Source organism: Plutella xylostella, chromosome 16, assembly GCF_932276165.1.
Source record: "Plutella xylostella chromosome 16, ilPluXylo3.1, whole genome shotgun sequence".
Classification (NCBI taxonomy): Eukaryota; Metazoa; Arthropoda; class Insecta; order Lepidoptera; family Plutellidae; genus Plutella; species Plutella xylostella.
The window spans coordinates 2,682,997-2,697,053 of record NC_063996.1 but is presented as its reverse complement, the minus strand read 5'-3'; the positions used below and the strand labels follow the sequence as shown (position 1 = coordinate 2,697,053).

Below are 14,057 nucleotides of genomic sequence, written 5' to 3'. Positions count from 1 at the left end.
CTTGTTGAGTGAGTGAGCAGTGTCGTGAGTGCTAGGGACCCGGTGCTGCGTACGACTTCGATTTTTAAATATGTTAGATTCCCTGAGGGTAGTTTGCAAACCTGAAAACTTAATATTACGTATAGGTACTTACCTTGTATTTTCGTTTTTATATATATTATATATAAACCAAGAAAACTCTCTCGCCCTGTTAAAGATAAGACAGGAAAGCTACTGTGTGAGCCTGGCGAAGTATTGCGAAGATGGAAGGAGTACTTTCAGGAGTTACTCAGAGTCGACCAACACGATGGGGTGGAAGCCGAGCTGAACTGCGCGAGGCACACTCAAAATATAGACTTCGACGCTAGTCCACCTTCCATAGCTGAAATATTAGCTGCGGTCAAAAGCTCAAGAGTCACAAGGCACCAGGACTCAATAATATTTTAGCGGAAATGCTCAAAGCCGATCCGCTTGCTGCATTGCTTGTAGGCATTCTGAAACCAGTCCTCGAAAAGATTTGGAAGACAGAGAAGATACCCGAGGAGTGGAAGAAGGCACCCTTCTTCCACCAATCGTTAAACTCCCAAAGAAGGGTGACCTAAGTGACTGTAGAAACTGGCGAGGGATCACATCACTGCCTATAGTGTCCAAGATACTGAATGCCATCATCCTCTACAGAATCCAAAACCGGGTAGATGAAGATCTTAGGAGTGAACAGGCAGGATTCTGCAGGGGAAGAAATTGCACGGACCAAATCAACACACTCCGCATAATTCTGGAAGCATCAACAGAGTGGCAAAAGGCCCTTTTCCTGACATTTGTGGATTTTGAGAAGGCCTTTGATAGGGTACACCAGTCAGCGATATGGGATACGCTGAAATATTTTCACGTTCCGAATAAAATGCGAAACCTTATTAAGGAAGCCTACAATGGCTACACTTGCCAAGTAATCCAGGAAGGGAAGCTGGGCGAACCAATAAGCCCCAATATTGGCGTCAAGCAGGGCTGCATGTTATCCCCACTACTCTTCATCATGATTACCGAAGTAATTTTGGATATGATGGAGCAGAATGGCAAAGGAGGTTTGGATTGGTCCGATGGAACATCTCTGGAGTATCTCGCTTTTGCGGACGATCTTTGTCTTTTCTCTGAAAATAGCGCTGATATGCAAAGGAAACTCAATGACCTCGTCCATTTGGGTAACCGAGTGGGCATGCATGTCAACAGAGAAAAGACAAAGTCAATGCGAGTAATGACTGCGGACCGTACTCCACTTAAAATCAACGGCCAATCAATTGAAGATGTTGACACCTTCACCTACCTGGGATGCAAAATCACACCAAATGGTGGAACTGACGAGGATATCGGCAACCGCATCAACAAAGCCCGTGGAGCTTTTGCCATGTTAAGCCCAGTGTGGAGGTCTTCCGCATTCCGTCTCCAAACCAAGATCCGCCTGTTCAACGCGTGCGTAAAGACCGTTCTCCTCTACGGTTGCGAAACTTGGAAGAAAACGGTTCAAACTACGAACAAGCTATAGGTTTTCGTAAACAGATGCTTACGCAATAGGTATCCTAGGGATCCGTTGGTTTGACTTTGTCTCCAACGAGGAACTTTGGCGCAGAACACATCAAAAACCTGTAGCAGAAACCGTAAAAGAACGCAAATGGAGATGGATAGGACACGTTCTAAGGCGTACTGAAGACGTCCCAAAGGAAGCGCTGACATGGCACCCCGAGGGCGATAAACGAAGACTCGGCAGACCGCGAGAGACATGGCAGCGCTCTGTGAAAAAGGAAATGGGCCAGGCGGTGTCTCTTTGCTCCCCAGCGGAGATTGGGAATAAGTAAGTACAGTGAAACTATAAAGTCCTGAAATTAAATGAGGGCGCAGCATCATGCAGACCTACAGGCAAGAAAACGAAGGCCGGCTAAAAATTCTACTCGAGGAGGCCGAAGCCTGCATATACGATAACAGTAGTTGCCAAGTCCTCAGAGGCAAAATGACTGGAGCGTATATGGCGGCTTACAGCGAGGAAAGCGGATTTGTACCCTGGGAATGCAACTCCTCAAAATTTACTGTCCCACACAACAACCAAATAGTGGTCGTCGCCCAGTGCACCAGGATTATGCTAGAGGATAAAATCCTAGCAAAAGTGGAAACCATCAACGCCAACTGGAATCACTGGACGATGCCCACTATCACTTGGGTGAACAGGGTACCTGGATGTGGGAAAACAACCTGGGTGATAAATAACTTCGATGTGAGCAAAGACACCATTATCACAACAACAACTGAGGCGGCCATCGACATAAGAAACAGGCTAGCGCATCGTATTGGTGATATGGTCAGAACTAGGGTGCGTACGATGGCATCAGTCCTGGTAAACGGCTTTAGAGAACATGTCGGATGCCAACGCCTGATAATTGACGAAGCCCTGATGAACCATTTCGGGGCAATCATAATGGCCGCCCACCTGTCTCGTGCCTGTGATATTGCTCTGATCGGAGACATCAATCAGCTACCATATATCGACAGAGAGAACCTATTCGAGCTTAGGTACAATCGCCCAACACTGGTAGCAAACATCACCCAGGAGCTGTTGTGCTCATACAGAAACCCCATGGATGTTGCATACGCCCTAAAGGAAGTATACTCAGGCATATACGCAGCCACAGCGCGCATCCAATCCCTGCAGCTGAAAAGGTTAACAGACGCAGTAATTCCCAAATCCCAAACCAACACTCTGTTCCTGGTGCATACACAGGAAGAAAAAGAGACCTTGACCAGCCAAGGGTATGGTGAAGGAATGGGCTTACGCGTCCTAACCATACACGAAGCACAGGGATTGACGTACGAATCCGTTATTATCATTAGAACAAAAGATAAAATAAAGCTGCATGATAGCGTACCTCACGCAGTAGTGGCGCTGTCGAGGCACACCACCACCTGCACCTACTATGCGGATGACACCGAGGACGCTATCGGCAACCTCGCTAAAACGGCAATAACAGCGCCAAAGAAACGCATCCTCGAGTACAATCTAAAAATGGCAGTTAAGAATCGAGACGAAGAGGTCATTGCACTTTCTGGGGAAATGTTAAGAAGGCATAACGGGGCGGAATAAAACATAAAATATAATTTTGGTTAAGAGCGCAAAATATAGGCCAAATTGATTATTATATAATTATTATAAAAACTAACAATTAAAATAAGTTATCTTTAAGAACAGAGTCACACACTAACATCAGGCAAAACATGACCTATAACGACTGAGGGGCCGAGCCATTGCCAGGTGTCTACTAAGTTCTCCGAAGAAAGCTGGCATTGGCCCTGTCCTTCTTAAGTTTGTTGCCATTACTAATGTAAGTGTGACTCTGAAAACCATTAATAAAAAAAAAAGAAAAAAAAAAAAGACATTTCTTGTATAATGAGGATACACGGCTGGGGGTTTTTAGTCGGTTAACGCCCGTCACTACCTGGGTCCTCTTCCCAGGTGTCCATGTGGATTTTCCCCCAGCAGTGAAAAAAAAAAGAGAAAAAGAACAATATATATATATAAAAGAAAGAATATATAAACTAAAGACAAAATAAATATATATAAAAGATAATATATATAAACTAAACTTCCTTACCGAGTAGAAAGTAGATAAAAGAATTAAAAACTATCTCATAAAAATTACCACTCTTCAAAAGGCACGGACATAAAGTCTGTGGAGTGATAATCATTTATTTAAAAAAAAAAAAAAAAAAATGAGGGCGCAGCTATCTTTCATGTAGCAACCCTATATAGAGAAACAAAACTGACTTTAATACTTGAAATTTTGCCTGTGACTACCTACCCTATTTCTGTATTTAAAAACAACTTACCATCCACAAAAAAAACTCATTATTCAAGCTAGAAGGTGTTAATATGAAGGCTAATAGTGAAACCAATAAATATTTATTTAGATAACGTTATTACAACTGTATAAAATATCCGGATTTGTTTACGAAGGGCACACATAGTAAAATCATCAATTTCTCTTTTTAGACGGCCTGTTCTGTTTCTTCCAGGAGTTAGAAATATTCCATTATAGAGCCCTCTTTTGCAATATGCCAGACGGTACTGTCCGATACTCCTAGTTATAAAATAATTAAAAAAATGCTTATTTGAAACTACCCTAAGTTAAGAAAAACAGAGTTACAGAATGAGAATTTAGTAAGTAAACAAAAAATATAACTTCAAGTATCAAAATGTTATGGTTTGACTCAATTTAAACCAGCTCAAACCTACAACCAGCGGTATGTAAACAATGTTCGACTTGGGCTCTCTATTCTATTCTATTCTATTCTCTGTGGGGGTGTCAGTACCTGCACCTGGCTCTCTCGAATGGAACCTTTGTGCATATCCCCAAGGTCTAAACTGCCTTCCTAAGCTTGGACCATTTCCCACCACGCTGGTCCACTGCGGGTTGGTGGGTTCACATAATCTAGATGTGCTAAATCTAGATTATGCAGGTTTCCTCACGATGTTTTCCTTCACCGTAAGAGCTTAAATTAAATTCACTTAAATTCAGAAAAGAACTCATTGGTACATGTCAGCGCCGGGATTCGAACCCGCATCTCTGGCGTGAGAAGCGGGCGCTTACCCGACTGAGCTACCACCGCTCTCCCGACTTGGGCTCTAAACCTAGGTTTATCGATAAATGAAGCGTTGGTACTGATAAAAAAGAATTATTACAATTTGTACAAGGCCCGGGTCTCCTATTTACTCCGTAGGTCGCGTCAAGTGTCACCGCCGTAGGCCGCGTCACAATGTTCATTATGTCTACGCGCCAACGTCGGCGTGTGAGGGAGACCGCATCAGTACATTTCTATATATATTCTATAGAAATGTACTGATGCGGTCTCCCTCACACGCCGACGTTGGCGCGTAGATGTAGTGACAATCGTGACGCGGCCTACGGCGGTGACACTTGACGCGACCTACGGAGTAAATAGGAGACCCCGGCCTTACATACCCGTCATAGACGCTGTACGAGCGTAAACATTCTCCAAATTCGACAAAATGTGTCCAGCTTCATGTTCCGCTAAACATTGTATATAAACTCGATAAATAACTTCCCTAGCTTGACTACAAATACTTTTCTTCTTCTTCCTAATTGCAAACAAGCGTAAATAGTTGTTTTTATCTAGAGTATCCTTATAATTAATAAGAAAATTGAAAAAACAGCCAACCGCCAACTGCCATAAACAATTGTTATGACTTTTATGTTTCTTTTCTAATGGTGCCAGGCTCCTGAAAATTTTAGTTCCTCAAACATTAATTTCAGGACTTTATAGTTTCACTGTAAGTATATATATAGTTATTAGGTAGGAAAAAGCATTTGTCAGGTATGTATGTTATTAGCTCCCTCTGTGTATAAGTTGCAAAGATACAAAATGGTCAAAAATCAGCGTTTTTTAAACAGTGCACACACACATCCATCTCAACATTCTCATCTGTGACATGCATCCTTTTCTCATCACATTGCCGAGCACTCAGCCGCTCAGCCCCATACAGCATCACCGGCCTTACGACATGACGCTTTATTTATAAAACTAGGTATTCCCGAGAGCTTCGCTTAGCTATAAAAAGTTTTCCCGTGGTTAAAAATTTGCCTATGGCTAAATCCATAATTTCATTAAAATCGGTTCATCCGTTTGAACGGGAAGAAGAAGAAGTAGGTACCTAACTAACATACACATTACACACACGCAAACTTTCGCCTTTAGGGTACAATTTAAATCATCACCAAAATATTTTTTTGTACACTATAACGCCTAGCCCAATAAAATTTACTAAGCCCATAATTTAACCTACTCCAAAACCGAGATACCCAAACAAAAACGTTTACGTTCCAAAATATATAAAAACGCCTCAAAATAATTCCAAGTTTACAATATTCTTTTTAGTCACCAAAACGGATAAATCGTCACCAAATCATGTTTCCTATAATATTGTAGGAATGATGGCACTATTTACATACCATAAAAAAATATATGAACACTATTAAATTTTATTTCAAACCAAATAAGCTATATTATCGCTAAGTGCATATAGCTAGTCGGGACGCTGGGGCCGTCCCAGCGTCCCCAAGGTCCCTAAGGGTTCACACATCAAGAATCTAGATGTGTTTCCTAACTTATATTTTTTCTGACCTAACGTATATTTATTATGGGCATAACTAGCGATGTGACATGCTCTTTAGGTACTTACCAAATCCTTGCATGATTCTAAATCCTTAAATATAAATAGATAACACGGAGAACGGGTATATAAAATAAAAAGACTTGAGTGTTGTGTTCAAAACACATTTTTTTAACTTTTTTATTGAAAAATATTTGAAGACACCAGGTGTTATGTGCCTTAAAAAATAGTCATTGAACATTTGCCATAATCGTTTGGCACAGAACTGTATGCGAGTTAATCGCAAGAAATCAAACTATACAGGAATACATAAGCTTGTTTCGGTATGGATGTTATCACTGAGAAATGTAACAATCGTCAACGAAAGATACCATGTCTCAGAGATTCACAAATAAAATTGAAGCATAAGTATGCGTAAACATATCAGTTTCTTGTTTTTCTTTATATAAATTACAATCTAAGAATTGAGTTCTTAGGCTCTGAAACTCTGAATGGATCGTCACTTCTTATAAAAAACCATCGCATTACACATTTTACAGCTAAAACGTTTAGCTTCTTCATACATAATCGCACCTCAGTCTTAACACATTTATCCGTTTTCATAATGCTAGTCACAAGCACGGGGACATCCCATATCGGATTAGCGATAAACCCTTCGCGACCCAATCATTAGCTTAACCAATATGGCTAACAAATATTCACAATATTTTATATCATGAACTAGAATTATGAAGTCCCAAATATGGATTTGTCATAAACTCTTTGTAAATAAATGAAAATCCATAGTCTCGGGATAATTATGTTCGTTCCACTTACACACACGCCCTCCATCGGGCGACACACACATGTATAAGGCAATTTATATATTCTATATATAAATACATTATCATCGCGCGTACAAATGCATACAAAACGTGTTTACTCACGACACGTGAGGTTGAAGCTGCTCTAGGCATGCTAATTTCAGTTTACATCATTATTCAAGTGGGTAGGATTACGTAGTACAATGTTTAAATGCCATTGTCGCAAAATATATAATTATATATAAACTTAGGTTCACAGTTCATTCATATTTTACCTGTGTAGTTGAAGCTGTACTACATATTAGGTTCGTTTATGTATTTAAATGAAGTAACAAAACAATTACGTCTGCGACAAGTCATTAACATCAACCGCTTATTAGTTGAAATATTTGAAATCAAGTAACCGTTACCTCGATTGTAAACGATAAATATTCTGTGAAGACTGTACTGAACATTCAAGGCACAAGGAATTTACTTTATATTTAAATATGGATCGTTGACACTTATTTTTAACAAATACATTATATGACATATTATAATATATATTTTTATATATTAGTATTTAGTGGTCTACAGTCGAAAAGCAAATGAATGGCCTCAGTACGAAAACTGTGCGTGAATATCATTAGTACATAATCAATCTTGTTTCAATACTAAACGTAATTTAGACTTTTCAAATTGAGCTTTCACCATTGTTTCTGCAACTGATTCTACAATCTCTATAGTAATTTGACATAAAGTTTCGTGTCACCTACACGCTGACAAAGATAGCAGAGTATTGCCATCGACACGTCGTACTACCCCACAACCCAAGATACTAACAGTTTTCAAAGGAACTTTGTATTCGTAGTTTTATAATTAATCATACATATCCGTGACGTTTCAAAACTAAAGAGGAATCCGATACGTACCAAACTTTTGAATACGTACAAATAAAATAAACTACCATATTCACAGATAAGTTTTGTAAAGACTCCGTTAAAAACTTCATACACGCCCACAATAATACACGTCACTTTAAAGTTTCACATAAACTCCAAATAGATTCACAATCAAAAAAGTGTACTACAAGAAAAACAATGACGTCACAAAGTACACCGGTAGTTTTGTGACGCGGGAAATAATATCGAGAGCGAGACAGCAAACACAATGACACAATATGGCGTACAACAGTAACCCACGCGCATACATCATCTCACAGGAAGCAACAACCGCGAGCTCGCTCGACTCGCGCGCATAAAACTATAAATCAAAACAAATAAGGGAATAAACGTAATGAGACCAGCGCCATGTTCTCGAGGAGCTCGCGTCACGAACATGGCGCGGGTCGTAGGCCTCTTCTTCATCAAGTACATTTTTTTGTGATTTTTTTAGAAGGATTTTCGAAATTGTATTTTTTACATCACAAATCATAAACGAATAGAAGCCGCCGCGGGAAGGCCTCCAGCATTCATCCCGTCTATATTATTTATACACAATATTTACAACTATTTATAAAGAGACTATCGTATTTTTAAATGTGGACTTTCGGCTGATAAATAATATGCGAATGTATATTTTGTAGACAGTTGTAATTTTATAATCTAGCTCCTTAAGAAACCTATCTAAAGGTTACGTCATAAAAGATTTTGTATTTTGGTTTTACTTATCGTAAAACTTCGGTTTTGAATACTCTATCCTTGTAATTTAACAAACATAATGTACCATAGTAGGTTTACACGCGTAATACAAATATTCCACCCGAGATATCAATACAGAATCATTTTTATGTAGTTTACATAACGCCAACTGCTGAAAACGCGATCCTAAACCTGAATGGCAGTGTCACGCATACGGCCCACATCTTATATACAATAAACACGCCAGTGTTACCATGCTGCCAGCTGAAGCAAGGCACCTGATGTCATTTGCTTTTTACCCGACTGCCGAAGGAGGAGGGTAATGTTTTTGACAGTGCAAGATGGTAGATTTGCGTCAGAAAGCCGTTACAAAATACATTACGGTGAAAATTTTGTCTTTTTGCGGGTGCCAAGGTTGTACGCTGTGACGTTGACGCTAGTTTTTATGTAACGAATGGCAACACTGGCTATGTACGGGATTTTTTTAAAACAAAAGTATCATGTGAATGTCACTTGTCCACACTTGGCGCGACCCAGGGAGCACCGCGCGGAGGTAATGGACTGAGCTCCCCTTCATCCCTTTAAATAAATTATCAAACACACAACTCTCATGTCTATTCATACATATTTATAATTTCCAAGCTGATCTATTCGCCGCGTCGTGACGTCACCACAGTCGCGGCGACGGCTGCGAGCTTCAAACTCAACGCGTCTAAATTTGAAAGCAAAAAGAAGCTGCCCCGAATTAAATAATAAACTAATAATATATATTAAAATAATAAAAAAACAACTAAACCCACAAACTTGTGCAAAACAGACATAACGATAAATAAAATTATAAACTAAGACGCAAAAAAAACCTAGAACATTAAATATTTATTCGTAAGACTCGAGTATCCTAAGCCTAGACTTTTATCAATTTGTTTTATTGTCATATATCTATACGCAATCACTAGTTACGCACCGGTTCTATTTATATAATTCCCCAATTTTAATGTAGTTACAAAAAATGGCGTGCTTTTTACGCGACTTGACATCGGCCGCCATTTTAATTCGAATGATACCACATGCAAGCACACTATTGATCAACTTCCTTATAGTATTAGCTCCTAATAATAACTCAGCCCTTTAAGTGACGTCACACTAACAAGTAAAGTCGAAGCACAACTGAAAGGTATGTCTAAAAGGCAGTGATGTTTCATTACATAACTAGGTCTTAGCATCGCGAAGATAGGACTATCTAGGACAATTGATTCAACACAAAATAGAGACGAACGATTCACCAAAATCATAACTGGTTTATTTGTTCACGAGTTGCAGATTTGACCGATTGATAAGTTTTGCTATAACTATTTTTAGTACTTAAGTTTCTGCAATATAGTATTTTGTCAAAAAATAAATACTTAATCTTACAAGTTATCAAAATAACCTGCCAGTTATCTGTTCAAAAGGCATGGATTGTTGTGACATCAGATATGCTTGTAAAATACTATGTCCAATGATGCTAATAGTACTTTCGGAGTTCAAAATAATAAAAAAAACTCTATTTGTCACATAAATTGATTTTAAAAACCGATATAACATGTGATGGAGTTACTAAAAATTGTTTAAAAACAAATAAAACAAATCTATAGATACCCACGTCTCTATAAAATATGAAATCTTAGGGCAACAACTCATATCCGAAGTTACCAACTTAAAATTGAAACTATTACTTTCTAATGTTACCATGGAGTACATAAAGCATAATATTAGATTTGCTCTAAAACTTCATGGTTCAAAAATGCTATCAAACTGACTGCTCAATTCAACTCAAGTTTCCTATTATAATTATAACGTATTTTAGAATACATTTTTATGTAATAATAATTTGGTTTTCGACTGAAGTAAGACAGAGTGTTCACAGTCTACAATAGCGCTAAATAAATACAAGATATTGGGTATAGCCACCTAATTTTTGTCATCGATGATTGCTGTTGATGGGCCGTGTCATCGTTGTGAAAGGGCGCTTCTATACTGAACATACGAAATTCAGCTGTAGCTTTAAAAGAAAACAAAGAAATATTACAACACCAATAAATATTGTGATAATCATATAAAATATCTACTATATCTTCTCGCCCGCAAGAATTAAGTTACTCTAAAAGCCACGTTTTAAATAAAAGTAATTAAATTCAGTTTATAGAAACACCCCTCAACAAACTGGCTTATGAAACAAAAATATAGTGGAAGTAAATTATCTACCTATATTACAAGTTACTTCTAGTCCTGAAAGCACATTCGTTGTTCAGGAACAGACAACATTCATCATCTTTCAACACACTCACTCTTAAACTTACAACAAAAAAAAACAAGTAATAATTATATCCATTTAAATAATTTTACCGCCGTGCTAAGCTACGTTTTTCTTATGCGAATCATGTACACTGGCAATCAATTATACGCAAAAATATTTTATAGAACTGGCAACATCGAATTTACATTGAAAACTAAATAAAAACATTGTATAAAAACCCCCGTTCACGATTGGAGGTGGCGTCTTTAAGCTAAATCTTAAACAGACGGCTTCTAAATTATTGCGGAATATTATTGCCATACGCAACACAAAGTAAGGCAAATCGGTGTATTTTTATTTGATTTAAATCTAAATCGATATAAAATTACGAATAAGAATCGTGCCAGTGCACCATTTGATAAACTGACAAAGTGACATAGCCAGTCCTTACACCTAGGGTACCTTCGAAGAATAAACTATGTATCATTGGTGACATTTCAGCGACACGCTTAGAAAAAGCAGCCTTTTCAATACCTGCACCATAGTAGGTATTATTAAACGCTCTCATACATAATTCATTCCCAAATCTACTTCTACATTATTGCTGGTGATTACATCGCTCCATCTTAACTAGAGTTTACTCCAAAGATTAAACTACACTTACGCAATACACAACTGAGGGAGCACTTAATCGCTCGAGAGTGTTAGTACCATGCGGTAACTTCACTCTAGACTCCCAAAGTGTTAATAACTGGGCCACCACGACAAACATTCACATTATACAGGGTGTCTCAAAGGCCAGTGTAGTTAGGCGGTTAAAGTAAAGACTAGCGGCTAAGGTCACCGGTGGCTTAGCACGGCGGCGCGGTGAGGGCGGCGGCGCGCGGGGGGCGGGGCGAGGGGCGGGGCGGGGCAGGTTACGGGTGCGGCCCGCTGTGCACGCCGGGGGTGCTGCTGCCTCCTGATTGGTGGTGCTGGTGTTGCTGCATCAGGACTGGCTGGAATGCGGAAAAGAACAATTTAAAAATAGAGAAAAAAGAACTTTGATGAAAGCGACCAATCAGCAGACAGCTTCGGTCAAAGAGAAAGTGGTGGTCACGTTTTGCGTGGTTTTGCATTTTCTTACCCGTAAAAGGTAAGTTAATAAGCATTCTACGATTGTTTAAAATGGTGAAGATGTCTATTTGAAGGCGTGCTTCGTGTTTATAGATTGAAAGCACTTGATCAGTATCCGACTAATCGCTACTTTTAGTAAATTGGTTCGTCATATAATTTAAGAAGCTAGAATAAATAGAATTTAAAAATTACCATGCTATGTACTAGTATGAAATCGCAATGCGACTACCTAAGTTAATAAATCGCTATAGTTCATTTATAATCTTAAAAATAAAATAAGCTAAGCGTGAATTATTTCGAGATCGCAGGGGCTAAGGCGAAAATGTAGGATACAAAAATATACTCAAGTAATAAACAGTGATAAGTTGATAACTTACTAAATAGAAAAAAAGTTTATATAATGAAGGCAGAAATAATCAGCTGTCACAACTACAATAAGCGTCGATGTATTTTATTTATTTCACTTAAAAATTATCAAAACGGGCTCTAATATACTAAACGAAGAATTATCATTTTTACGCATATTATAACGGTAATTATAGTTTAGGCGATATTTATATACTTAGACATGGCGTAGAGTTTTATTTTACATGACACTTACAATGTAACAGAGGTGTTAATGATCTAACAGACTGGTGAAACTAGGGCTTAGTCCAACAACGTGTTAACACTTTCCGTTGTTGTTCTATGATCCTTGTCGCAGGCGGGGCGCGGGCGATGGCACTAACCTGTGGTACAGAGCGCTACTTCGAGCGCGAGCCGTCTGAGCGCCACGGGCTCATGTACTATGGAATTAAAACGGACACACATGGTTCACATTCTTGTTTATATGTATACATATAGGTGTATTTAAATTGATATATTAGCTTCTATTATCCTTGTCACTTAAGATATTGAAATTATTGTGTATTTTATATTAAATGGGATGAAATAAGGCGAGGTTTGAACCTTTATGTTTGAAAGTATTTATTTGGGAGTGAGCAGAATTGAGGATATTTTGTAATGTAAATGGGCTAATATAACGATTTAAATGTGTATTTGTTAGATGACAAGTACATAAACTATTAATAATGTGTCAAATGTCTTTCTGGTTATATTTTTAGTAAGTATTATACTCAGAAATTATGAGACCAGAAAAACAATGACAAATGTACATAATTATGATAAAAGGTAGTTAGTTTGTTACATGAAATGTTAGTAATAGCATCGTTATTCTATGGTTATAGTCACTCAATATATGTAAACAGATACATTTGGTGAATACTCCAACATTTACACAATGCCATAAATACATACTGTATCAGTTTATATTTAACCTTAATTTTGCGGATCTCGGATCCACCTAACCCATATTTAAATACAGTTGCATTCCGGATAATTTAACATAGGTAACACCTATATCGTATCACTCTTCAAGTTGAGTCGATACTGTACTGAAGATATTTATACTATGTTAAATTTTCATGAAACCTATAGTCACTCGCGCTCCAGTATAACTGCTCCATGTAGCTAAGACACATAATGTATTTGCTCACAAAATACACATCACGAATACATAACACTACCAATACATTGACAGTAACAAAAAATCTGTTTTTTGTGTGTATTGTGCGAGCAAAAGGTGTCCGACTCAGCATGTGCTAATAGAATTAATGCCTACCTGCAGATGCTGCGGCGGCGGGTGCGGCGGCGAGGCGGTGGGCGGCGCGTGGTTCAGGTACGTCACGTGGTGGTGGTGGTGGTGGTGGCCGCCGCCGCCGCCCGGGCCCATGAGCGGGCAGAGCACCTGAGGAGGAATAATGCACATTAGTTTCAACTGAGCGCCCCAACGTAATGCAGTTTTGCCGAGTAGCTGTTAGTGGTTTGATGGTGAAGGCCGAGGACAAAGTGTTGCAGCGTTCCTAATGAGTTACCAGGGGTAGATTATTGGCTGATGGTTAGTCATATCGGTCTGATCACTACTACTACTAAGGTTGGTTGTCATTAGGGTGCCTATCCACCACAGATGTTCTATGTTACGATGCTATGGATGCGTTTGATATTCAGTAATAATAATGGTCCAAACATAGCACTCGTGGAAACGTGATCGAAAC

At 38.7% G+C, this 14,057-nt stretch overlaps 1 protein-coding gene across 3 annotated transcripts in view; it reads right to left on the bottom strand.

The window, feature by feature from the left end:
• Window positions 1-6,299: 6,299 nt before the first annotated feature.
• Window positions 6,300-14,057, bottom strand: part of LOC105396645 (ataxin-2-like protein) — a 36,059-nt gene continuing 28,301 nt past the window's right edge. For 2 of the 3 annotated variants that reach the window (XM_048626626.1, XM_048626627.1), the window contains exons 19-20: window positions 13,625-13,750; window positions 6,300-11,846 (exon numbers count right to left, since the gene is read on the bottom strand). In XM_048626626.1, coding sequence (XP_048482583.1) covers window positions 11,766-11,846; window positions 13,625-13,750 — 207 coding nt within the window. In that variant the 3' untranslated portion in view covers window positions 6,300-11,765. Of the gene's footprint in view, window positions 11,847-12,692; window positions 12,750-13,624; window positions 13,751-14,057 lie in introns of all 3 variants that reach the window. The other variant, XM_048626628.1, reaches the window with a different exon arrangement.